This window comes from Callorhinchus milii, unplaced genomic scaffold, assembly GCF_018977255.1.
Source record: "Callorhinchus milii isolate IMCB2004 unplaced genomic scaffold, IMCB_Cmil_1.0 Scaffold5, whole genome shotgun sequence".
Taxonomy (NCBI): Eukaryota; Metazoa; Chordata; class Chondrichthyes; order Chimaeriformes; family Callorhinchidae; genus Callorhinchus; species Callorhinchus milii.
In genome coordinates, this window is record NW_024704746.1 from 48,415,881 (window position 1) to 48,443,122 (window position 27,242).

At 42.3% G+C, this 27,242-nt stretch overlaps 1 protein-coding gene, 1 long non-coding RNA gene and 1 other non-coding gene across 3 annotated transcripts in view; 2 read left to right on the forward strand and 1 right to left on the reverse strand.

Annotated features, from left to right (window-relative positions):
• The first annotated feature begins 7,350 nt into the window (after window positions 1-7,350).
• LOC103181826 lies at window positions 7,351-8,944 on the forward strand. Its single transcript, XR_488251.2, has 2 exons — window positions 7,351-7,528; window positions 8,425-8,944. It is a non-coding gene; the product is annotated as an uncharacterized LOC103181826 (long non-coding RNA).
• Window positions 8,945-14,085: 5,141 nt separating this feature from the next.
• Window positions 14,086-14,157, forward strand: trnae-cuc. Its single transcript has one exon. It is a non-coding gene; the product is annotated as a tRNA-Glu (tRNA).
• A 1,709-nt stretch (window positions 14,158-15,866) lies between these two features.
• arfgap2 (ADP-ribosylation factor GTPase activating protein 2) overlaps window positions 15,867-27,242 on the reverse strand; it is a 28,349-nt gene continuing 16,973 nt past the window's right edge. The window contains 10 exon segments of the mRNA XM_042335253.1: window positions 15,867-18,308; window positions 18,954-19,075; window positions 19,206-19,293; window positions 22,250-22,370; window positions 22,740-22,877; window positions 23,573-23,695; window positions 24,470-24,555; window positions 24,558-24,600; window positions 25,230-25,372; window positions 26,906-26,958. Coding sequence (XP_042191187.1) covers window positions 18,291-18,308; window positions 18,954-19,075; window positions 19,206-19,293; window positions 22,250-22,370; window positions 22,740-22,877; window positions 23,573-23,695; window positions 24,470-24,555; window positions 24,558-24,600; window positions 25,230-25,372; window positions 26,906-26,958 — 935 coding nt within the window. The 3' untranslated portion in view covers window positions 15,867-18,290.

Sequence of the window (27,242 nt, forward strand, 5' to 3'; positions counted from 1 at the left end):
AATGACCTGGCGAGAAATACAGTTACTATGGACCGTGTGGAAACCCAGCACAGTGTCTCTATACACTTCTTTCAGAAGGGAGGTACAAATGAGGCCCTCCGGCCCATTTGTTATCATCCTTCCAGAGTTCTGTAACCCCATTTATTTAATTCCCACTGAATCTCTGTCATATATCTAAATACAGATAACATATTTGTGGATCAAGAAATGCAAGCACTAACACAACAGTACAGAGTGAGAGTTAGCACTCCGAGACAAGGTGCACATGAAGGGTACTATATTAACGCAAGTTGTTGAGGGGACACTGGCTAAATCTTGCATTCTCCTGTGAGGATAGACATTGAAGTGCTACATAGGCACTTTCCTTGTGGAGCAATTGAAGGGTATCTTGTGCAGGACATTCTTACGAGCATGATAGACTTTCAAGAGCAACAGTTAGTCACTTTCTCGAACAGAACCGAAATGCCTATGACTGATATTAGTACATGTTGGTGTCTGTTAACCCTTTAGGCATTTGGAAGTTCTGAGTCAGGAGAATAAGCAGGTCTGAGGAACAGGGCAGATCACAAGGTCAATCGGTCATTGTGGAGCCAGCTGTCCAGTCAGTAAAGTCTTGGAGGAGATTGTGTTCCATTGAAGTAGGAAAAAGGACTTGTACTTTTTTGGGGTAAATCGGGTGTTTCAAATGAATCAAACTCATGCTTAATTGTATCCAACCAGACTCAGAGTTCCATATATGTATGCTAAATACACATGGAAATTTCCCTGCATCTGCAATAGAATGTGCACTCTCTCTGAAGAGTATTAATAATACTAATCATAATCCTTGCATTTGATATAGCGCATTATCATGTCATTGAGACGTGTGTATTTTGTGGGTGAAACTCAGCATGGCAAGAGCCAAGGCTTGGGGACCCCAATGTGTGAGATAGTTTTGAACCAGATAAAACCGCATAGCTTCCCATTGAGAACACTGTCTGGCAAGTTTCCGGCAGCTTGTGCAACTATGATCATCCTACCCTCTAGAGCTTAGCCTTGTAGGGTTAGTGGGAGCTAAGTAGAAATACTCCCTGCAGAATCCCCAGTGCCACAGTAAGTTCTGCTGATGAGCCAGGTTGGATGGATCCTATATGGATCTGCAAGAAAAGGCAAAGCGCCCTGGGATGCTACCGCATGAAGTGCGCTATATAAATGCAGGTTGTTGTTGAGCCTGTACAGAACTGCACTGATGGGCAATGAGATGGGCCTGGAGCATAAAAGTGCTGAATGATGTTATAATTATAATAATAATCTTTATATTTGATTTTGCATGAAATGCCAAGAAAAACATCAGCTGTTATCCTGATACTGACTCTGCTCACAAGCAGTAATGCCAGGAATGCAGTTCTTTTACGATTTTTTTTACAATTCTGATGGCTAAGAAACATTTTTTAGATGGGGACCAGATTTTTGAAAGTGGTCCAAAGTGTTCCGAATGGGAACATATCTGAGCAGACTTCGAAATGCTATATTTCCAACTCGGTTGTTAGTTCAATAACAATTTCAGAGTCCTGATCATAAGTAACCCTCATGTTATGGAAGCTGAACGGAAGTCACACCACCAGTGCGATTCTGCATCAAATTTGGCATTTCTCTGAGAAATGGTGAACAAGCTCATACAGACAGGGGCCTGCACTTGCTGTCTGCTCGTCAGTACATCTTGTTTGATCATAAAATAAGAACACATTTAAATCACACAACAGGCTATATAAATTTTAAAAAATCTGAACAACACGTGTTAAAGCTAGCACCAATACAGCAGAGAATCAACATTTCAGCCGTTTGCAAACTCAGGAAGTAAGCATATTAAGTTGTAAAAGCCTAAAGGATATTTAGCAAAATACCTTTGTTTATGAAAATCCAACACAATCATCTTTATACCTTGCCAAATTCCTGGCCAACAATATCTAATGTATCAATGCTGGGAACAGAACACTTTCACTCTGTGTACCATTATCGTGCTTGATATGTATAGCATGGATTATCTACGAAGTAAATTTCCTTCTATACCACTACATAAAGCACAGTATGGGTTAGATGTAAAGATCCCGCTGGACTATCTTGAGTGTTCCGGATCAGGTATAGCATGTGTTAGATTCACAGTACATCTCCATTCACTCTGCACCCAACCTGTCGTCACTGGAACACCCCCAAGTGTGGCAATATGAAATTTCCATTCTCCACCTTAACCATCCTTGTAATCTCACTGAGCAAAACTGAGAAGTTAGTATTAAATCAGTGCAGTTCTGTGCCGTTGATTGTATAATGGTAACCATACTATTTGCCAGCTCAAAGAATTTGAGGGTTTGGTTCACAGTGTTGAGGGCATCTTGTCCGTGGTGAACTGTGCTGAAACTGCCCAAATGTATCGAACATAGAGTGACTAAGGAGAGAAGAGTGCTTGTCCCATTAATATCAGTTTGATACAAATCCAGGTCCCAGAGGTGAAAGAACAGTGTCTAAATTGCTGCACCCCCAGTCATCAAAATTAGTTGCTAGAGTGGCTCAGAGATAATAAAATGTGTCATGTGGGAAAGCCTTCATTTTATAGGAGTTAAATCTACCTCAATTCAAACTCAAGGAATAAGTATAATATAATCTAGGCTTGATTCCCATCTCAGACTGACTCTTGAGCTTGGAACATTTGGATTATTTTGAAACTGGTTGACTGGAAAGGCAAAAATTCCTTCTAGTCTCTAGAGTTGCTTGAGCCTTATTGGTTTCATATTGAAGTCCTCAGCTTCTGTGCTCACAGTCCAAGTCAAATAATCTGCCTGAGGCTAATAGGCTACACATTGCAGTGCAGCCTCGACTGTAGAAATATTTGACAGCACATTTATTTAAAGGTGTGAGGCTGAGTTCACTCTGGTTTGTGGTTACCGATTGAAAAATATGGTATTAATGGCCATTATACTAGTAAGGTCACAGCTCTCCTTATTCTGTTTCCTTCCCCCTCCCCCACCGCCTCTCCCACTGGAGGAACAGCTAATCAACTGTTTAGTAGCCACAGAAGAGGCTTGCAGTAGAGCTGTACATATTTCTGATCTGTTTGGGAAGACGAAAAGGTCCCATAAATTTGTGAAACAGTAGCTACCGTGACCTCTCAAAGAGCCTGTCTGCAGCTTGCATTTGTTCACTGACTGTTCAGAGGGCAGTGTAAGAGTGTGGTGGAAACGTGTGCCATTGACATTTGTGGTTTGGATGGAGATTTACTTGTATTAGTGACATCACTGCAGGGAAGGTAGAAAGCAAGATGAGAGGGGGAGATTTGGAACTGAATTTACTGCCTGCCCTCAAGAAAGTATTGGTGAGGGTGTTTCAATGAAGTGTAATTAAAGACGGCACTTTAACAGTGTGCAGTCAAAATCCTCCTTCCCTTCCCTTGCTCAGCATCCAACTCCACCACAGCCCAGCGCACTGAGACATTGTCATGAAGGGCGCAATTTGAATGCAAGTATTGTATAAGCTATCAGATTGTTTGGGGTTAGTTTCATGACAATAGTTTGGACTTTTGTCCATTTTGTCACTATTAGGGTCATACTTTCTACCCTCCAGTACTGCTCCAGTGTATTTGGAGCAACTCAAAAACTTCAGATATCATTAATGTCCTCCTATTTCCTTTTAAGATTAACATGGATCTCACCCAATCCAGATTCCTCTAAATCTTCTCCCAGGTCACACTAATATTGCTCACTCTTATTATTCCATTAATAGAGAAACTCTCCTCCCCATCCCACCACCACCACCACACACACAGTGTAACATGCCCATCTGAAGCACAACCCTCAATTGCCAACAGGGACAACAGGCTGAGGTGTTCCTGTGTCTTGCCTGCACTGTTTATCCAACTCAACAGAGCAAACCAGAGCAGTGGCTCTGGCTTTATCCTTTGCAGTTCCACCACAGCACATGTGATAGCCAGGCATCTAGCCCCATAGAGTTCACATCAGAGTACTGGAAGTGCCTGAACAGCTCATTCTGTGTTTGCATGTAGTACAGATGGATTTGAGGAGATGTTTTTAACAAACAGGAAATGTCTGAAGGAAGATGTTGTGCGTAAAGTTGGTTTGATCTCGACTAGATTGAAGCCAATTGTTCTGTGCATGTTAGATGTCAGCATTGGGTCAGATACAGTGTAAAGTTTCTTCTGCATTTTTGCTTCAGGAAGTTGTGTTAGCTGCAGAATAAAAAGGACTCTTACATTCCTTCATTAGGCAGTCTCTGGTCCTGTTATAATTATAATCATCCTTGTATTTGCATCTTATCACGCTGTCAAGACGTCTCAAAGCGCTTCACAGGATTTTACTGTGAAGTGTAGTGATTATGTATTTGTGGCTGAGCGCGGCAAGCAATTTGCACACAGCCAAGTCTCACAAACAACCATGAAGTGAGTGAATAATTTTATTTTATTTGGGGGATTGTTGGCCAGGACACCAGGAGAACCTCCATTCACTTTTCGGATAGTGCCATGGGATCTTTAACGTCCATCTGAACTCAGTTTAACGCCTCACACAAAAGACAGCACATCCAACAATGCAGCAGATCCCTACCACCACACTGGAGTGTCAGCCTTGGCCATGTATAGGATGAATCAGATGCCCCACCTAATTTAGTGCATCTTGGCATTGTGTGCCCACCCAGCACCGTAACTGGCTTTGGGACGTCTTCCTGACATGAATGGCGCTATATAAATGCAATTTGTATTGTATTTATTATTGTACTGAGACATCAAATGCAATTGAATGGACTTGAAATCTAATCTTACAGCATCTCACAGCAGAATTTGTTTAATTTGATTGTCATCTTGCCTCCCAGAACACCATCAAATCCTCCACTTGAGTTCATGGCTTCAGTAAAATCAATGCAAATCAACAGAGCGAGAGACGAAAAAAAGCAGCAGACAAACACCCTCAAGTCAGCCACCTTCCCCAAGAACGTCCCATCACTCACAACAGCTGTACTTGTACAAGTGTGAACACAAAGTATCACACGCAGTTGAACACAGCGGGTTGCACAATCAGAGCCCTATTCACATAGCGTTACATGCCACAGGGCCCTGCAGGAGCTGGGTTTTTATTGCAAGTCTGAGACCAGCAGGGGTTGGTTTGCACTGAGCCTGCAATACAAGTGCACAAGACACCTGAAATCTGACCTCAGCCAGGGTGTTGCCTTCAGTCAAGGAGTGAAAAATTATTATTCAGATTTGTGACTGTTGCTGTTGCTGGATATACAGGTGCTCAGGGGAGAGCAAGGGGAAGGCTTGACTCCCATACACCCTACAGTCAAATGCCCTGTCGACACTCACTAAGGACAGTCGGTGATAATAACATGGAAACTGCAGTATTAATGCAGCTTCCTACCTCTGTGACCTGATAACCCCATATCGATGTGAACGGTGCTATACAAATGTAATTTGTTTTGTTGTATTGGAGTACAAACTCATAATAACAAAGCACATTTTCCGTATCTCACAGAGGCCATGGGGTCAGCCTCTAGGCCTCTATATGCCAATTTTCGGTAACATGTGGAGCTGGATCCTTTGGATATCTAAGGCTTCTTAGATGAAGCTTCATCCCACAGTCCCTCCGCCTCGCCCCTTCCCTTCTTCAAGATCCATCAGAAGACCTTCCCCTTCAACCATGCCTTTGGTCAACCTCCTATCCCTACTCTTCCCACCCTCCATCCCTCCCGATCCCAAGCACCAGCTCAGGTGATGGATCCCTGACTGACCAGTGCTTTGGCACGTCCTTCTGACATGAAAGGTGCAATACAAATGTAATTTGTTGTTGTTTTCCATGAAGATACTTGTGTAATTTTCCTCGCTGTCTGCACAGGATGAAAATAAAGTGCCAGCACCTGATGCCAATAAGTGGGCTTTACAGCAGAACTTGATACTGTCCGCATACAATGTCCTCCCACAAACATTTGTATAGATTTACATTGACTATACAGCTCAGAAACCAGCCATTTGGCCCAACTAGTCGTGTTCGTGTTCATACTCCACAGGAGCCTCCACCCACTCCTCACTCTCTCCCATTCACTTATCCCTCAAAGGAGAGGTCCTCCATTGGACAGTGATCAGAAGAGGAAGCTCCCACAATTTACATGTCAGCTGTACTTGCTGGTGCAATGTAATGGGGGGGGAAAGACTGGTTTATTGCGCTGGTGGCTCTCCATTCAGTGTAATCAGTGTGGAGGGGAATATTTATGTGCTCCAAGACATTACCGGTGTAAAGGGCACTATCTAAATGCAAGTTGTGGTGACAAGCACGACTCAGCCACCAGTGTTGACTGAGGACCCATTCTCACACGGGTTTATAGGACCAGATTCCTTTCAGCTAAGGAATGATAATCCACAGCACCAAAGCTGTCCACAAAGCTGAAAAAGTGTAGTATCGTGGGCAGGGCATGAATAATGCACAGCTTGCACCCTGGCCATTGGCACGAGAACACTTTAAAAGAAAAAAATCTTTCTCAGTGGCTTCCCTGAGGATGCCACTCAGACACTGGGGACCTCTCCATGCAGATTCTCTCTTGTAAATTATCTCTAGACTTGTGTTTCTTTTCAAAAGCATCTGTCTTTTACTCTACCCCTATTAGCTGTGCACATCGACTCATCTCCCTCAACATTTGGCTCTGCAACACCAAACAAAACAGGCAGCACAGGTCAGGGCATACTCTTTCTACCAAGTCTAGTCTTTGATGCGTCTGTAGTTAGGACAGTAGCTGTCAGGGCATGTTTGAGAACCTCAGACTGGAGATGGTTCACAGCTGGGAACAGAGAGGAGAATCTCGGGGGAAGAGGAGATAAAGGTTTGTGTAATGCTCTTTGTCCGTCAGGACTTGGAGAGTTCACGCTGTACTTATTCCCCACATTTTAGCCTTAAAACAGAGAGAAAAAATTCCCCATTCTTTGCCAAAGCAAAATTAATATCCAAAACAACATGATACCATTCTTTGCACAGATATGATAAAGTCCACCATGTTTGGTTACATTTCTACACATTCCTATTCCAAGGTTAATTATTACCTTTGATAATGCAGCATTCTCCTGAAATGATGATTCCTCAACCTTTTGACCCAGAGTCAGGAGAGCTACTAGCTGAGCCCAGCAAAGTGTGAAGAAAGAAAATAACTAAATGCCTGAAGTTGCGCCTTCCCTTTATTATTCATTGTATCCCTTGCTGAAGAATACATTTCTTGTCAGTATTTGCAGGTTACCCTTTAACCTGTGGCAATCCCCCAAGTGATTGAGCGTGTGCAGCAGATTTGACCTAAGGGTATCTAGTTCTAGTTCTTATGCAAACAGCCCTGAAGTTGGATTTCCATGCGTTAGGCAATGTGTACTTGTCCGATTGGATGTTTCAGGTTTAACTTCGCGATTAAAAAGACACTTGTTGTCCTGAACAAAATAGATTGAGCCAGGTCTATCCAGAGGAAGAAACAACCAGCATTGGAAAAGCCCGAGACTCGCTGCTAGATCCACGTGGTAACCACGTCTATTTCCACTTTGTTTCACAGGTTTTCTGCTTTCTGTAACTGATCCCCCGGGAGGCAGTTGCAAGCTGGAATCAAATCGAAGGGGTTGTAATGGTTTTTTTTATAGAATAAACACCTAGGAATGAATTCCAGGTTTGAATTTAATCAAGGGGTTCAGATGTTTTATATGTATGATTCATAAGTTTCTAGTCTAGTATTGGAGAGTTGCTAAAATCACATGGGAATGTTTTTGCACCAGTATCAGTTAATAAACTTGTATGGGACAGTTACTTGAATAGTATCAGAGAGTTGCCACACTAGTATTAGAGAATAACTAGACTATTATAGGAGAGTGCCTCATCGAGTTAGACTACAATTAGAGAGTGACTAGTATTAAAGCTACAGCACCAGAATTAGAGATTTATCGGACTGGTTTTGGAAAGTTACAGAACTGGTATTGGAGAGTTGTGGAGTCCTGTAGCATTCATTAGAGCATTCGCCTTGCAAGCAAGAGGACCTGGGTTCGATTCCAGGGCAGGGCGAAACGTTAGGCAAATTGCTTTCCTCCACGTGTTTCTGCTTACCTAGTAGTAAGTAGGAACCCGGATGTTGGCTGATCCCTTTTCTGGGGGTAATAATCCCTTAAAAATAATAATAATAATTTGGTCACTCAATACACAACTGTTTTGGGATAGTGCTGTGCACAATTGGCTGCTGTGTTTCGCCCACAACATATACAATCAATTCACTTTACAGTGTATTCTGGGAAACACTTTGAGATGTCTCGAAGACATGATAAGGTGCTATACTAGGTTTATTATTTTTGTTATTATAGTTACAGGAATAGTATTGGAGAGATACAGGATTGTTATTGGAGAGTTAGATTGATGTATTTTACTGTTATAGTTAATTGCTGACACTACGAATTACAAGATGACTTCCACCCTCGGCCCATTGCTGCTCATTCTGATGTGCACCAGCGTCCAGCTACACAGTGACTACACAGTGGGTGGCCAATTGTGCGAGTCTGCGTGCGTGGAGTGGGAGTCAACATACTACTGCTCCTACCTTGTGGATGGCGTTCGCAAGATGTCCATCTGCACACCTGCCAAAACGGTTTAAGATTAAAGGGAGGCAGGGTCCCCAGCAATGTCAGCTAAAATGAAAAGCAGATAAATGGCAGTGTGCAATTTCTATTTGGCAAATCCCCATTGTGTGTTGGCTTTTTTGCCTGTTCACCTTTGCATTCTATGCTGAAAATGTAACCTTTATCAGTAATACTAGAAGCTTTGACCTTTCGTCACAATCTGGAGGTGTGATCTCTTTATCTGTCACTTATTATTGTTAAAGCCACTGGCTATGTTATACTCTGATATTTGTAGCAATGCTTTGTACCAACGTAGCTTAAATATAAGCATATGCATCAGCCCTTTTTGTGTCTTCTTATATCCAATAACTTACATTTTCACAGGGCCTTTTACATAAAAAGACTACTATGTGCTTTAAAGAATGAGATTAATTAAAATGAAGTAAATGTGGCTTTGGAGGCAAACAATAGAGCTAATTTGCAGTCACAAATTCATGAAACAACACCTAAATAACAGATGAATGCCAACAAATTTCAATTTTGGAGGACATTTGGCTGGAGGCGAGAATGCAATGAAGACAGTCTCTGAAGAAAATATTTTCACTTCTTACGTGTGGCTCTAACACTGCCTGGAAGCAGGTCATTGCAGGAGATTTGGATTCCAGTGCAACAATCAGGAGTTTCCGACCATTCTTACAACAAGTCTCAAAAAAAATAAACAACAACAACAAGATTCCATTTATTGAGCGCCTTTCACGTCGGGAGGACGTCCCAAGGCGCTGTACAGTTGGGTCAGGACCCGAGCAAGGGGGAAATGGTCAGGGTGAGGGGAGGGAAGGGAGGGAGCGAGGAGGGGGTAGAGAGTCGAGAGGGGAGCTGAAGGCACGGTCAAAGAGAAAGGTCTTGAGACCGGCCTTGAAGGAGGAAAGGGAGGAAGCGGCGAAGGCACTGGGGGATAGAGTTCCAGAGCCTAGGGGCTGAGAGGCTGAAGGCCCGGCCACGATGGTAGGGCGGTTGGGGCGGGGGATGTGGAGCAGATCGGAGCCAGAGGAACGGAGGGTATGGGCAGGTAGGTAGGGGGATAGTAGGTCGGAGAGGTTGGAGGGAGCGAGGCCGTGAATGGCCTTGTAGGTGAGGATGAGGATCTTGAATTCGATCCTCTGGGGGATGGGGAGCCAGTGGAGGTGAGCGAGGGTGGGAGTGATGTGGTCCCGAAGCCTGGTGCGGGACAGTACACGAGCTGCAGAGTTCTGAATGACCTGCAGCTTGTGGAGGGAGGTGCCGGGAAGGCCGGCGAGGAGAGAGTTCCCATAGTCCAGCCTTGAGGTGATAAAGGCGTGGACCAGAGTTTCAGCAGCGTGAGGGGTGAGGTAGTGCCGTAGTCTGGCGACATTCCGGAGGTGATAGAAGGCAGTGCCAGTTGTGGCGCGGATATGAGGGAGAAAGGACAGCTCAGGGTCGAACAGAACCCCGAGGTTCCTGACTGGCTTTGAGAGGTGGAGAGTGCAGCCTTGGATGCTGATGCTGTCAGCGCCTGAGGTGCGGAGGCGCTGACGTGAGCCAATCAGGAGGGCCTCAGTTTTGCGCACGTTGAGCTGGAGAAAGTTATCTCTCGTCCAGGACTCGATGTCGGACAGGCAGGCTGTCAGGACATCGGTGGTCGTGGAGTTGAGGGTAGAGGAGGAAAGGTAGAGTTGGGTGTCATCCGCATACATGTGGAAGTTAACCCCATGTCTGCGGATGATGTCACCAAGGGGGAGCATATAGAGGGTGAAGAGGAGGGGACCGAGGACAGAGCCTTGAGGGACACCGCACGAGACAGTGCGGGGGCCGGAGGAAAAACCATTTGTGGAGACAAAGTGAAGACGGTGGGAGAGGTATGACCTAAACCACTCAAGGACAGGGCCTTGAAGGTTTAGGTGGGAGGACAAGCGGTGGAGGAGGATAGCATGGTCGACCGTATCGAATGCTGCCGATAGGTCGAGGAGGACGAGGAGGCAGAGGGAGCCCTGGTCACAGATGGTCAGGATGTCATTGGTGACCTTGACCAGGGCAGTTTCTGTGCTATGGGCAGCACGGAAACCCGATTGAAGGGGTTCGAATAGTGAATGGTTGGAGAGGAAAGAGCGCAGCTGGGAGGCGACAACTCGTTCCAGGACCTTGGACAGGAAGGGGAGGTTGGAGATGGGCCGGTAGCTTGATAGCTGCGACGCATCAAGGGAGGGTTTTTTTAAGGTGGGAGTGATGGTGGCAGTTTTTAAGGGAATGGGAATAGAGCCAGAGGAGAGGGACAGGTTGACGATGTCTGTGATATGTGGGGCAAGGAGGTGGAGCTGGGAGATAAGGAGTGGAGTGGGGATGGGGTCAAGGGAGCAGGTGGGGGGTTTCAGGGAGAGGATGAGTTTGGTGACAGAGGGTGGGGAAACGGGTACGAAGGTGTGTAGGGGAGGATGGGTAGGAGTCGGAGTGTGGGAGGGAAGGGGTGGGTGGTGGGTGGATGTTGGAGGGGAAGTGACCGCGGAGCGGATTCCCTTGATCTTGGATTCAAGGAAATCCAGCATCTCCTCGCAGTGAAGGTTGGAGGAGATGACCTGCGCGGGGTGGCGGGGGGGACGGAGGAGTTGGGATGTGGTAGAGAACAGTAGCCTGGGGTTGTCCTTCGCCTCCAGGATTATCCTGGAGTAGAAGGACGATTTGGCCGAGGCTAGAGTGGAGCGGTAGATTTTGAGGAGGTCCAGCCAGATTTGTCGGTGGACCGTTAGGCCAGATTTGACCCAGGTGCGTTCAGCGGCCCGCACCTGGCTCTTCAGTGAGCGGAGGTGGGTGGTGAACCAGGGGTAGGAGTGAGAGTAGGAGACAGTACGGGAGGTGATAGGAGCAAGAGTGTCAAGTGTGGAGGAGAGGGTGTTGTGGAGGAGGGTGAGAGCAGAAGAGGGGTCGGTGAGGGTTGAAGGCCAGAGGGAGAGGAGTTCAGAGGACTCCAAGGCAGCGATAAAGATCCCTATGCTTCATAAAGGTCTTTCGTATTGAAGCACAAACAGCTTCCACATTGAGAAAGGGTGTAAGTGGGTCTGGCCATTTATTTTCATAAGCCACAACAACTGGCAGCAGAAGGTCCTTTTCTTAAAGAGCCTGACTGATTGAAGGAAATGAGTAGTTTAGACCAGGCACATTTTGGGTCTGTCAGATTAGCCTCCTTCTCTGCTCAATTATTCTTCCTCTGGGGAGGATAGAGATCAGCCAGATTAGCTAACAGGCACCTAGGTAGGTAGCTAGGAAGTGACACCAAATAGTGAGACATGAGCACTTAGAGGCAAAGGACACACCAAAATAAAGGGAGAGGGGACCAAGGAAGGCAGAGAGGGAGGTTTTGACAAGTGTCAGAGGAAGACAGAAGGAGAGAAATCAGACTGGATTAGCAACTAGCAAATGGAATGAAGGTGTGTGGTGTGTAAGGGAAGTACTTAATCCTCCCTCTGGAATGATGCACCACATTATTTTAGTCCTTTACAGCTGAACTGCGCCAAGATGAAGTTCTATTCTAGACAGTAAATAAGCTTAAAGTTCAACAATTTTAAGAGCATGAGTCTGGAGAAAAACACTTAAAAACACTAATAAAGAGGCAAATACTGCCCTCTGACGGCCTGAAAGAATCTAATCTTTCACATTAGCATAAATGTAAGACAAGCCAGCAGCAGATCCAAACCACAGTGTTGTTCCACAGAGGAATTATATAAAACCACTACACAGAGAATGCTGAGAATGGGAAACTCACAGCTGGAAGCTGTGGTTGAAGCCAAAAGCAATTATGCATTTAAAGGGAATCTCAAATGATACACATGAGAGAGAAGGCAACAAAAGGGTACGAGAGGGGAGGGGGGATAGGGGATTAGGAGTGGTGGAGTCTTAAGTGGAGTATTAATACGAGCCAATCGGCCTGTTTCGGTGCTGTACATACAATGTACTTCTATATAATTATTGTCTTCATAAGTTCCCAATGAACTCGTCTAACACATGATCAAGTGTAGGACAGAAAAAATAATAATTTTAATGAAAGTGGATGGTTCTTGCAATAATAATCCTCACAGCTCAAAGTCTCCGTCTTGGGCTTGAGTCCATGTACTCAAGGCCCAAGGCAGAGACTTTGGTTTATGCGGGGAGAAAGTAGACTCCTTTAGCCATCAACCAAACTCCCTAATTTCCATTGACAACCCAATGACAGACAATAATACAGGCAATGATAGCTCCCTCCAGTTTATCACTGCTTGGGTAATTATTGAAAAGTAGTGCCACCTTTTCTATTCTGGCAAGGAGCACATGACAATCCTTTGGTTGATCGAGTCTTAATAATAAAAGCAGAGATGCAGGATAACTATATTATATTATTCATATATTAACAATATAATTATTATATTATATAACTCACAATTTACAGACAATTATAATCCTACAATTTGCAAACAGTGAATTCATTGTGATGTTATTCCAACAGAAGTCGAATTAAAGTTACGACTTTTGTTCTAAGAGGGTCTCTAGCTTACTGTTCAAACACACCTGGGCTTCCTTCTATAATAAAACTCTTTGAAAAGAAACATCCTTTCATTTATGGATTTGAATCTTCTAAGGAGATTACTCTATAAATCACTACTTTTCTTGATTCATTGATAAGATCATCCAGAACTTCTTCCTTACTCCACACGCATGTTTACCTAGCAGTAAGTAGGAACCCGGTTGTTAGTTGGTTGGCGGATCGCTTTTCGGGGGGTAATAATCCCTTGAAAAATAAATAAATTAAATTTTAACAAATAATAATAATAATCATTTGGTCACTCAATCTACAACTGTTTGTGGGCCACTGCTATGTGCAATTGGCTGCCGTGTTTCACCCACAAAATATACAGTCAATTCACGTTACAGTATATTCTGTGAAGTGCTTTGAAACTTCTCAAAGATGTGACATCAAATCACAAGGATTATTATTATGTATTATGAAACACTCACAGACACACACAGAGACATAGACACTCTTTAAACACACACACAGACATTCACAAACACATAGACAGAAACGCAGACACATACAGATGGACCCACATACACTCACAAACACACATACACAGACGCATAGACAATCACAATAGTGGGGCCTCCAAGTAAAGCTCATTTCCGGTTGCGCAGCACCGCGCATGAGTGTCCGGAACCCAGGGGCCAGAAACTACATTTTTAGCGGGTTTGTAGCAGAGGAGGCTGTTTGTAGCGGATTCCGCAGGAAAAGTGCAGACACACTTTTCTATTGCCCCCAGCTCATAACTTACCTCTTTGACCGGGCTTTCGGTAATCTTTCTCCTCCCCAACCCTCTCAGCTCCCATCCCGAGCTCGGGCGCCCATCCACCATTGTCTGCCACTTTGACACATCTTTCTGCCGTGAAAGGCAACACATAAAAGTAGGTTGTATTTTAAGTTGCTTTGTATATTGTGGAGTCCTGTAGCTCAGTGGTCAGAGCACTCGCCTCTCAAGCGAGAGACCTGGGTTCGATTCCCGGCAGGGAGAAACCTTGGGCAAGTTTCCTTACTCCACACTCCTAATAATAATTATTACAGCATATTCAGTGAAGCGCTTTGAGACGTCTAGAAGACGTGAAAAAGCGCTATATCAAATGCAACGATTATTATTATTATTGTAAGGAGTGCAATAAGCTTCACGGATGTGGTACGTGGACTTTCTTCCTTACGTTTTTTAATCACTTCTCCATACACTCCCAGCTTTCAAATTATAAATAGATTTTTTGTCATAACTATATCAAATGGAAGGATTATTATTTATGTCTTGGCCTCTTCTTCATTTCAACAGGTATTGATGGAACCAAATACATTTTTCAAGCTTCATAATAGGGACAGCAATTTACACTTTAGGTCTTTACACATTTACACTTTATGGAGAAAAATCAATAAATCATTATTTTTGGTCTTCAGTCTACAATAACTACTTATGCTCAGAAATTAAAAGCAGGACCAGCTTAAATGAACCAGATAATGAAGTGGAGGGTAAAAATAAAATGCATTCAGTGCCTAACACTTCAGTTTATAAAACACTCAAGTCAATCCACTTTACAATACATTCTGTGAAGGGTTTTGAAATGCCTCAACAACAACAAACAACAAAATTACATTTGGATAGCGCACTTTCATGTCGGGAGGACGTCCCAAGGCTCTGGCCAATCAGTGTTTCAGACCCGAGCTGGGGGTCAGCATCGGGGAGGGTGGAGGGCAGGCATCTTGAAGGAGGCAAGGGAGGGGAGTGAGGCAGAGGGACTGCGGGATGGAGTTCCAGAGAGCGGAGGCAGAGAGGCCGTCGGGCGAGGGTGAGGGGGTCGCAGAGCCTGGTGGGGGAGAGGACATGGGTTGCACAGTTCTGGATGATCTGCAGCCTATGGAGGGAGAAGTGGGGAGACCAACAAGCAGGGAGTTTGCGTAGTCGAGCCTGGTTGTTATGAATGCGTTAAATGCATGTATGAGGGTCTTGGCGGCCTGCGGTGTGAGATAGTGGCAGAGCCGAGCGATATTGCAGAGGTGGGGAAAGGAGGATCGGGTCATGGCACGGATGTGGGTTATGAAGGACAGTTGAAGGTCGAACAGGATGCCGAGGTTCCCTAGTGGTTCTGTGATATGTGAAGTGCATCCACGGAGGGAGATGCTGTCAACGCCCAAGGTATGGAGGCGCTGACGGGCACCAAGCAGGAGGGCCTCGGTTTTGTTGACATTCGATTGCAGGAAGTTAGCTCTCATCCAAGACTTGATGTGCGACAGTCTGTGAGGGCAGCAGTGGTCCTGGAATCGAAGGTGGAGACAAGAGAGGTACAGTTGGGTGTCATCCGCATACATGTGGAAGGTGACCCCATGTCTGCGGATGATGTCACCAAGGGGGAGTATATAGATATTGAAAAGGAGAGGGCCAAGGACAGAGCCCTGAGGGAAGCCACATATGATGGTGCGGGGGCTGGAGGAGAAGCCTTTAGTGGTGACAAAGTGGAGACGGTGGGAAAGATAGAATTCAAACCAGGCAAGGGCAGGTCCACGACGATTGAGCTGAGAGGCAGTGTAGGAGGATAGTGTCGAAGGTAGCAGAGGTGGGGAAGGACAAGGAGTCAGAGAGAGCCCTGGTCACAGATGTTCAGAATATCAACAACATGATAGGATATCAAGCACAAGGATTAGTACTTTTCATTTTTAACATCTCATTTAAACACTGAGCCACTTAGATGAAGCAAAATGTATTTTTTATTAGAAACTGACATTTACAATCGGACCAGCTTTTTGACATTTTTTGATCATCTTTGTGCAATTTAAACATAATATCCCCAAATTAAAGATTCCCACCCACAATTGTACCTCACCACCTGTACACTGTAACCGGATATAAGGAGGCAATTTGTTCCAGTAAAGAAACAATTCATATAAGAAACTGCACACTTACTTGCCCATAGCTCAGTGTTGTTATATTGAACAAAAAAACACTTCTTCAAACAAGAAATTCCAAACACTTCTTTAAAGCTACACTATGTTCATTACACATATTGTACAGGGTCTTGGATAGTTGCTTTGGTGCAATTCCCACTGGTTTCACTGTGGACACACTGAAAGATAAACAGAAAACCAATGCCAGCCTAATATCCCAGTCTTTGAAACCAGTCAGATTGCCCCAGCGCCCGACTTGAGACTGTCTGTCCATCTCACTGAGTGCTCTAATAATGAGCTAACATTATACCTACTCATGAAGTTCCATCTCAGGATCATACCTCTGTCGCTTACAATGTGAGCATGATTTGTTGGCCAATTGAGATCAGATTAAGTAGAGATGTGAAATGTCCAGGGTTTGACTACTTACTGCATCACGGACAGGCATATCAAGGGGAATATGCCTGACAAGAGGGAATCTGACAACTCGTCTTTCTTTTATTTCAAAATGTTGTTCCGAATCACACCATCTGCAATCATTCCAGTCGGAACACAGAAAAATGATGAATTGGTTGTAACTACTGTAATTTGTAAGTGGTTAAAGTGAAGGGCGATGCTCTAAACTGACTGGAAAAAATGCACTATCACAAGAGAGGTTCAGATGATATTGCTTTCAATGCTATAAGTAGCAAACAGGACACTGTCTCACCAGGTTTAGAGGCATTGCCATCAGGATGGACAGCTCCATATTTCTGCTGATGGTGCTCTGGATCAGGTTAGTGAAGCTCCACGATTTCCTTGTGATTAGGCCAGTACGGCCAGTACGTGTGCTCTACTCAGCACCTAGTCATGGCTAGGTTACTATACGAGGACTTCTAGACAATCCCACTACTCTGGGAAAGAAGGTATACGTATTTCAGCAATTAGTACTAGACAGAAGATTAATTTCTCCAATTTTTCCAATCTTCTTCTGAGGCATTTTCCTTCTGCAGAGCACCTTTCCACAAATAACCAAACATAAATATTATTGCATTTATCTGATCCGATTTTGCAAGGTTAGCATGAAATGTATCCCTTACTCAATCTCCCAATAAAGTCACTCACCAATAATGTGCATTAGTTTTTGAGACTATCACACCCTTGTATTTCATTCTTAGAGTGAACACAATACGTTCATCATTCAGCTGCTGTTAACACTGACCACAAACTCTAAAATCCCCCTTCGTTTTCTCAATTTTACACAGAGCCACTTAAAAGAAGCAAATGTATATATTTTTATTAGAAATATACGTATACATCAGACCAGCCTTTTGTAATTAAACATAATGATCTCAAAGTGAAAGATTCATTACAATACACATCTACAGTTGGTCACCATTTATATTAGTTGGTTCCATGAGTAGTGGGTATTTGTTTTGAAAAAGCACACCTTACAGGTTTCTGCGGTAAACAGAAGACAATGGTCACATTCCAATTCCTTGTAATTCCCAATGTGGTGCCTCACATTCACTTTGTTGTCATTGCCTTTCTTCAAAGTTGTAGACTAGACTTAAAGGCTACCAAGAGACACCTGGCAAATTATCACCACTTCAAAGTACTGATGAACAAGACTATCTTACAATTGAACTGAACTGATCTGAGGAGGCAAGCTGTTCCAGTAAAGCAAACAAATCATGTAAGAAACTGCACACTCACTTGCCCAGAGTTCAGCTTAGTGTTTTAAATTGTACAAACACTGTCTCTTCAAATAGGGCAGAAATTCCATTTAAGAGCACTTCTTTAAAGCTGCAGATTTAGCCTATGTTGCAATGTTTATCGCTATAACTTTTTTCTTTTTTATTTGAGTATTGCACCCTTTCCCCAAACTAACCAATGTTTTATATGTGTTTAATACACTTCTGCTTTTCTTTAAAAAATTACTTTTAGAAAAAGTAGTTTGTGCTCAAACTAAAGAAAAAATGCATTGCCTTCTCCTACATTGAAGTTTTTTCATTTTTTTAAATGTAAAGCACGGCATTACCTGAGACAAATCAAGTATTTGACAAACTCACAAGTAAATTCGAGCAGAGATAAAGGTCAGCAGATGGACTACAAGCATTTAACTAGGGCAATCGATCGCCACGTTACTGATGAATTCTCCTTCACAATGTTTTGCTAATCACCGGTACAGGCAAACGTAAATCACTTCTGAACGTTTCAAGTTTATCTCATTAGAATGTTCCTGTTCAGTTATGAGCCATATCGATCCTGCAAAAGAAAAGAAAATTGTCTCCTTTCTCCGCTCTTCTCCTGAAGATACCAAATCTTGTTGGGGTATGGCTTCCTTTAGCACATATATATATATATATATATATACACACACACACACCTATGTTGCTTAATACACTTCTGTTTTTCTTTAAAAACTTAATTTTAGAAAAAGTAGTGTGTACTCAAACATAGTGAAAGACAGCAAAATATCGTCAAGCCGTACGATTATGGAGCATTATCGCAACAGAGCCCAGATCCTGACTTCGCATGCAATTCTTTCCAGCCAGAATTACTCATAGCAATCAGGTTTCCTGGCAGACCTTTTCTCTCTCGGATCATCCTGATGAACTAAATAGGTTGGTAGCCATGGGCTGGAGTATGCCTGGGTTAGGAGATTCCTTAACGGTGATTTGATGTATTTTTTAAAAGAAACAGAAATCCAGAGCAATGAGACTAACCCGACTGAACCTCTACGCACATTTCTGAGGTACAACAGATTAAGAAGCTAAAGATTTCTATTTTGATTTAGATTTTTTAAAAGCAATTATGGGTCAACTTGAAGTTTCTGATTTTGATTAAGATCTAATGGTCACAAGTCACCATAAAATGTATTGAAAGACGAAATATTTTGAATGCGCTGACCTGAATGGAAGTCATCACTCCATTGGCAAGAACAGACAGCTTCCCAGCCACAGACCGAAATCCTTGCTTAACCTGTGCCATGTCAGGAGCTGAAGGGAGCACATTGCTCAGAGACGGATTTACTTCAGGGAAAACAAAATCCCAATTATACATTTCTGACAAGAGCTAACAATAAAAAAAATGAAAATCTTCAGAAAGTAATGGACCCTCAATGCGCATCACCGTTGATGTTTTGCTCGGCTGGTTACTTACAGGGTTGCTTCCTATCGTCCTCAAACAGGTCAGCTGAACTGATGGATGAACTTCCCGCAAAACGTTCCAGTCGAGTTTTGGCTTCATACTGCAGGCAAAACCCATTCGTTAATATGATAATAAATAATAATAATCCTTGCATTTGATATAGCGCTTTTCACGTCTTCTCGACGTCTCAAAGCGCTTCGCAGAAATAGACTGTAAAGTAAATTGACTGTATATTTGTGGGCGAAAAAATCCTTCTCTTCATACAAAGTAAACATAAAACTAATTGTTAACGCAAAAAAGATGCATTTTACACCAGCAACTCATTTTATATTTATGTGTATCTGGCACTTAATATTTGAAAATGAAATGTTAAAATATTCAGGTCAAATGTTATTGTTAGACAAGATTTAAACAGTTGAAATCCCCTGTGTGAAGAGCACTATATAAATACAAGTTGTTGTTGCTTGGAACTTAGACCATTGACACCTCGCTGTACTCTGAAGTCTGATAGGGGAACTGAGGGAACTACTGTTTACAGAGGGCTCTACAGGTCACTGGTTGTGGAATTAACAATGACAACAATTTCTTCACTCCATAATTAGCCAGGCTCAGTTGGTAGCACTCTCGCTTCAGAGCCAGAAGGTTGTGGGTTCAGGCCCCATGTCGAGAATTGGAACCATATAGACTTTGCTGACATTCCAATGCAGTGCTGAGCGTGTGCTGCTTTGACGGTGATGCCATCAAACCCAGATCCTGACTGATGTCTAGGTACAGATTAAAGATTCTGCGTCATTATTAGAAGAGAAAGGAGTTTATTCTGGTGTCCTGGCCAACAATCCTCCAAATAAAATTGGGTCACTCACTCTGCGACTGTTTGTGTAACAATGCTGTGTGCAATTTACCTACCGTGCTTATCTAGAAAATAAACAGTCACTACAGTTTACATTTTGTGAAAAGCTTTGAGACAGCTCAACTATGTGATAAGGCTCTATATCAAATGCAAGGATTATTATCTATTTTTATTGTTAGTGAAGCCCCAGTCACCACACTAAACCACAGCCTCAGAAGAACACCAGCTCCTCTTCAATGTGATATTTCCATTTCCCACATTCGCTATCCTGTACCCTCTCATGAAATGCCTGATGTGTTCATGGACACCAGTGTACTTTTCTCTTCTCCTCAGCAGAAACTAAAATTAACCACCTTAAGTAACAGATTTATTTTTTCATCACCAAACTGCTCGATATAGTTACAAGTTGAAAAAGGATAGATTTAAGCCAATTTCTTACCAATCCCTCTTAAAAACATAACATATAGGAGCAGGAGTAGGTCATTCGGTCCTTCGAGCCTGCCCCACCATTCAATCAATGCTGATCTTCTAATCTAACTCCAGCTAATAACCTAACCCTGCCTTATCCCCATATTCCTTAATCCCTTTTGCAATAAGAAATCTATCTATCTCAGTCTTGAATATGTTCAAGGACTGAGCGTCAACAGCCCTTTGGGGTAGTCAGTTCCATACATTCACCACCCTTTGAGTGAAGAAGTTCTTCCTCAACTCAGTGCGAAAGGGTTGGCCACTGATTTTAAGGTTGTGACCCCTGGTTTTAGTTTCTCCAACCAGGGGAAACAATCTCCACTATCTACTCTATCATGCTCTTTGATGATCTTATAGGTTTCTATGAGATCCCCTCTTAATTCTTCTATATTCTAGAGAATATAGGCCCAAATTGGTCAGCCTATCCTCGTATCTCATCCCCTTCATCCCTGGTACTAACCTAGTAAATCTACGCTGCACCCCCTCCAAGGCAAGTACATCCTTCCTTAAATAAGGAGACCAAAACTGCACACAGTATTCCAGGTGTGGTCTCACCAGAGCCCTATACAGTTGCAGCAAGACTTCCTACTCTTATACAAAGACACACCTTGTACAAAGACACCCGGGTCCCTCTGGACGCTAACACATTCCAATTTCGCCACTTCTAAAAAATAACACGCTCTACTGTTTTTTAAAAATAGTAATCATAAAACTAATCTTGTAAACCAGAGTTGCAACCATTATTTTTTTAAAAAACCAAAGGTATTAATGTAATAAAATGCATTGTGGAGACACTGTATTGCCACATAGCTATTGAATAAAACACACAATTCCAGGACACTGTTAATAATCCTTGTATTTGATATAGCGCCTTATCACGTGTTCAAGACATCTCAAAGCGCTTCATTAAATATACTGTAAAGTGAATTGACTGCATATTTTGCGGGTGAAAAGTGGCAGCCAATTATGCACATGAGTGTCCTACAAACAGTCGTAGAGTGAGTCACCAAATTTTTAAAAAAAAAACATTTTTAAAAAAAGGGAAAAGTCCCCCGGAAAAACATCCGCCAATTGGCTAACAACTGGGGTACTAATTACTGCTAGGTAAACAGAGTAGTAGTGGAGTAAGGAAACATGCCTTACGGTTCGCCCTGCCCAGGAATCGAACCCAGGTCCCCTCGCTTGCGAGGTGATTGCTCTAACCACCAAGCTACAGGACTCCAAATGACAGCAAACCCTGCCTTGCTCATTGGCAGGACTTGGAAGGGCACACAAGTCACTGGGGGCAGGAAGTCATCCCATTCAGCTCCTGTTATCCCTTGTAAACCTAGCCATAACGGGTAGGTGGTCCTACCCGAACAATCAGTGGGAAAGCTTGCCAGGCAGCGATATCATACGAACCTGCTGGGTGAAAAAAGACCAAAGTCCATCTAGATCACCATCCACCATCTGGGAAGTCGCTTGACATGTCTTGTCCCAAACTATATACTGTATCCTGAGATATTCATTTCTAGCAGAAATCTATCTAATTTATTCTTGAAACAAACAACATTTTCTGCTTCCACTGTCTCTCTAGGGAGCCTATTCCACAAGTTCACTATTCGCTCACTGAAGTAGTATCTCCACAGATTTGTTCTGAATTTACCCCCTTCAATCGCAGACTGTGTACTCTGCTTCTACTGTTTAGTGCAATAAAAAATAATAGGTTTATATGTTTAGATAAAGATGGAACACTTACCTCTGCTGATTCTTGTTTCCCAAAGTACATATCTGATGAAATGGCCTTGGCATTGCCAAACTTCTTCTGTGCTTCCTCAGATCCAAGTGAATAATCCAATTCTGGTTTCCGACGTGCAGGCCTGCAACAAGGGAAGAAAGGGAGAAAATAGGAGATTATATTCAAATGTGGACAACATGAACAGGATTCAATATATTAAAGCCAGCTTTCTATGTAAATATTTCAATAGTTTCTCTTCCACATGTTAAGCGATAAAGGTTATTCGAACTTGAGGCAAACAGTTTACACAATATCCAGCTATTGAAGAGCAATTTCTAAAGTTCTGCAGGTGCTAAGATTATAATCTCCTGTTTATCCTCCACACATGCTGGCAAAAGGCAGGCTTGGGTCTCATTCAGCTTTAAAGGTCCACAATAAATGCAGCATGAGATGCATCAAAAATGGCTCTTATATTCTTATTGAGGAAAGCGAGGGGTTTGATTATTGATACCGGTCATTTAGTGATGAAATCTTTGAAGTAAATATAGCTTCAGGCACTCTAGTACTGCGTTCAGTCTTCCAAAAGGGATCAATATTATCTTCCCACTTTGAATATCCACTTCCTATATCCAGCGGATCATCAAAATATCTAAAGAAGAAGAAAAAAGAACCACAATATTAAACTCTCAATTTGGTTACCAAGTTGCATATTCAATGAATAATGAACTCAGTCATACAAACCAACGAGGTTGAAACGTAACACACTTGGGCTGTGTTAATACGTATTTCTGCTTCAAGGTACAATGGTCAAAGTACACTTCTAATTTGTGTACATTAGCAGAAACATGCCACTAATTTCCTTGTCCATTACCCAGGGTACTAAGGCCAATTGTAACATTTCAATTAAATTATCCCATTTCTAAGCTTTCGGAACTGCACGGTTCAGAGTGTGACTGAAGAAACACACTGAACAATTGAGAGAGAACCTTTCCGTACCTTTAACACAGGAATTTCTATCTGTAGGTGGCCGTGCATGCAACTGTTAGACTGGGTTGGAGACTCTTAAGCATAGTGTTGGGTTTCCGCACATATCGGACACCCAGCTGACCAAAAAAAACTTCACAGCTATTTTACTGTTTTTGCTGTTTGTACGTGAAGGGTAAACACACCGGCAGTGTGTAACAGTTTAACTCAACTAATGTAGTCAGTAACTACTACAATTTTTGCATTTAGCTGAGACACAGTGATGGCTTTTGCATTATTCAATGTCTTTTATATCACTTTCCCATAATTTTTGTCTTGTCAATAGGTGATGCTCTTTCCTTCAGGAAACACTTTACTTGCCTGGAATGAGAAGTAAATGTAGGTTCATCATCGTCATCATATTTTCTGCGAGAAGATTTCCCCACACTGGGCGTCTCTTGCTCTATGGTTTGCATGTCTGAGAGGACAGAATGAGAAACTCCACTGTATGGAATAAAAGAGCAGAACATTAAAGATCAGCAACAACAACTTGCATTTATATAGCGCCCTTCGCGCGAGGCAGTGTCCCGGAGCGCTAAATCACTAAAATTGAGTCCTACTTTATTGTGAACTAAACCAAAATTTCTTCCTTCACACAAAAAAATCAAGATGCAACAACAAAGTTCTACAAATTCAGACATGGTAACAGAAGTAGTAGTGGCCGTTCAGCCATAGCTTATTGGATTGTAGTAATTGTTTTCTTCGGTTTCCTCACATATTGTCCAAAAATATTATTAAACTATATCATGAGGAATGATAGTATCATATTGGGAGCTTCATTCAATCCATCTGATGTGATGCCCCATTCAACTTCCCCTATCTTCCCATTTGAAAATGATCCCGCTAATAATTATTATTGTATTTGATTATGGCCCCTTTCACTTCAGGAGAATGTTTCACAGGAATAACCATAAAGTGTAGAGACTGTATTTAGTAAGCAAATATGGTAGCCAATCTGAGCACACCAATGGTACACAAGCAGCCATGAAGTGAATTATCAGGACACTGAGTGAAACTTCTTTCTCATTTCACTTAGAGACGAGAGTGCTGCCAAGTGAACCAGGCTGACACCTTGCCACATGGTGGACTGTCAGTCTGTGGCCAGTGTAATTCAGTGACATGATTACAACATCCGGCTCCAATGTTAGTTCTCTACTTCCCTATCCAATCTTAATTCTGTTTCTCTCAGCCCATATCAATGCAGTATTAGTTACTTACGATCTGCTGCCAAATCCCATGCCCAGTCGCTCAGCCTGCTCCTTCTTTTTCCCTTCCAGGTGATTTAATTTCTCATTTTCTCTCTTCTCTGGATTTCCAGGTCCTGGTATGCAAGTCGGAGAGATGACACTCTGTGCGTGGTAAAGGGAATACAGCTATTTTTATTCGCAATAAGCAATTTTTAAATGTGGAGACTGAATATCTCATGCCTTGTGGACTATGTATAATCAATCGCTGATTTGCTATATTGTCTGTTTAAAATAAACACAATTGGGATCTTCCATACTATTCAACTTGCTAAGAGGACAGGTTTGAGTTCTATTCTTAAGTTTCTTACAATGCTAGAGCCTGCATTTACTATTAAGACCCCAGTTAATTGAAGCGTTTTGAAAGCACGAGCTTGTTCAGCTCTCAAGTACCTCGGCACTTTGCACAGCTCAGACAGGAAATGTGTAGGGCATCTTGGAAAATTTGGGAAATTTGTGCCGTTCGCACACTGCTGACATCAATGGACGCAGTAACACCATATCTCCAATCACAAAGTGTGCCGGACTTTATGTATGGGATTAAAAGCTATTGCACCTTTTTTTCTTCAAATCGCTATGTGTACAGGTTGCTGAAACATGATCTTGGTCCATCTGGCCTATCTGATACATATCTCATTGTTCTGACAAACTCAAACCTATATCTGGAACTTAGACACACCAGTGTAGAGCTGTCATTTTAAAGGGACCATAACTGTAAAAGTCGTTGTACTTACACAGATTCTTCGTTCTCAGATTTCTTCTTGCTGCTCAGCTCTTGCTCTTTCATTCGGTCGACAGCCTGGGCTTGTTTCTCAATCTCACTGAAGCTGTGGCTGGCTACTTTCTGCGCTCCCAAGCCACCCTTCTTACCACCCAGCTGTTTAAAAAGAGCCAGAGTAAATGTGCAATTCAGCTACTGATAGTTGTAACCAGCTGTAACCAGCTAGCTCTCTCTTTGTCAAATGAAAGTCTGCCTTCAGAGTTTGTAGATGGGAAAATTCAGACTTTCAATGCAATTGCGATCTTTGCCAAACAGGGACAAAAAGATTCACTCCAGAGGGATGCTTTTTTTGATTTTTACAGGTTTGGCGGAATTACAGACATTGTAGCCCCGTGATATATTATCATTGCAGCAGTTTGACATACGAATAATAATCCTTGCATTGGATATAGCATCTTATCACGTCATTGAGAGGTCTCATAGGAACATAGGAATTAGGAGTAAGCTATTCGGCCCCTCGAGCCTGCCCCGCCATTCAATAAGATCATGGCTAATCTTCTAACCTCACTCCATCTGCCCGCCTTATCCCCATATCCCTTAGTCCCTCTATCCTTTAGAAATCTATGAATCTCAGTCTTGAATATGTTCAAGGACTGAGCATCTACAGCCTTCTGGGGTAGAGAATGCCATAAATTCAGTATTTACTGAGTGTTTCCTCAACTCTGTTCGAAAGGGCTGACCCTTAATCTTAAGACTGTGACCCTAGTTATAGATTCTCCTACCAGGGGAAAACAGTCTCACACTGTCAAACCCCATAATAATCTTATGTGTTTCTATAAGATCACTCCTAATTCTTTTACATTCTAGAGAATATAGGCCTAGTTTACTCAACCTATCCTCACAGCTCATCTCAAAGCAAATCAAAGAATATATTGTAAAGTGAATTGACTGTATATATTATGGGCAAAATGTGGCAGCCAATTGCGCACAGCAGTGTCCCACAAAACGTCATGAATTGAGTATCCATATAATTATTCTTTTAATGAATTATTATCCCAGAAAGCGATCCGTCGCCAATTGACTAACAACCAGATTCCTGCTTACTGCTAAGTAAATAGAAATGTGTGGAATAAGCAAAGTTGCCTAAGGTTTTGCTCTGCCCAGCAATCGAACCCGGGTCCTCTCCCTTGCGAGGCGAGTGTTCTAACCAATACCCTACAGAACTCCACAAATAATAGGTTAAGACATTTCCAATTAGTATTCGTAAGGAAAAGCACTTCAGTAACTCATTTGTCCTCAGGAATCAAAGATGTTTTTTTTAAAAAAAGTGTAAAAGAAATATTTTGAAAAATAATACATATATTTTAATGTCACAAAATGGCTATATATAAAATATGTTCCGGTTGATTTGGACTGTATTGAAAGTTATTTCACCATTAATAATCACTTCCACCCCAATGAATTAACAATCAGACAGTACCAAATCTATCACTGGAACCAAAGAATTTCAGATACAGTTCTATCTTTCAATATAATTAGGAACAGATACAGTTCTATGCTTCATTATAATTAGGAACCATTCTTACACATGTGTAAACATCAAGTAATGCAGCTGTTTTCATTAAAACAGTGATATAAATCTAAAGTTTAAAGTTATTTCTATTTAGAAATAAAGCTTTTAGTACATACCGATTTCTTAGCTGCTGAAGGCTTCTTTTTTGTTATAATAGACGACTTGAGATCTGTTAACAAACAGTGAAATCAGCACATTTCTCCGTCGAGGTATCACTTCAGGAAAGCGTTGGAATTCATAAGATTATGCCAAACTACACAAAAAATTATATATTTTTGAAATTAAACAAATTGATGCTAGAATAATATTTCCATGTAATTGCAACAGTTGTATTACATGTAATATTCCAACATATAGCTCTAAATTATAGACTTGCAAAATGACAATCAGTAATAGCACAGTGTACTTTTTCAAAGCTACGAAAAATAACGAGGTAATTTGAGGATTGAGCAT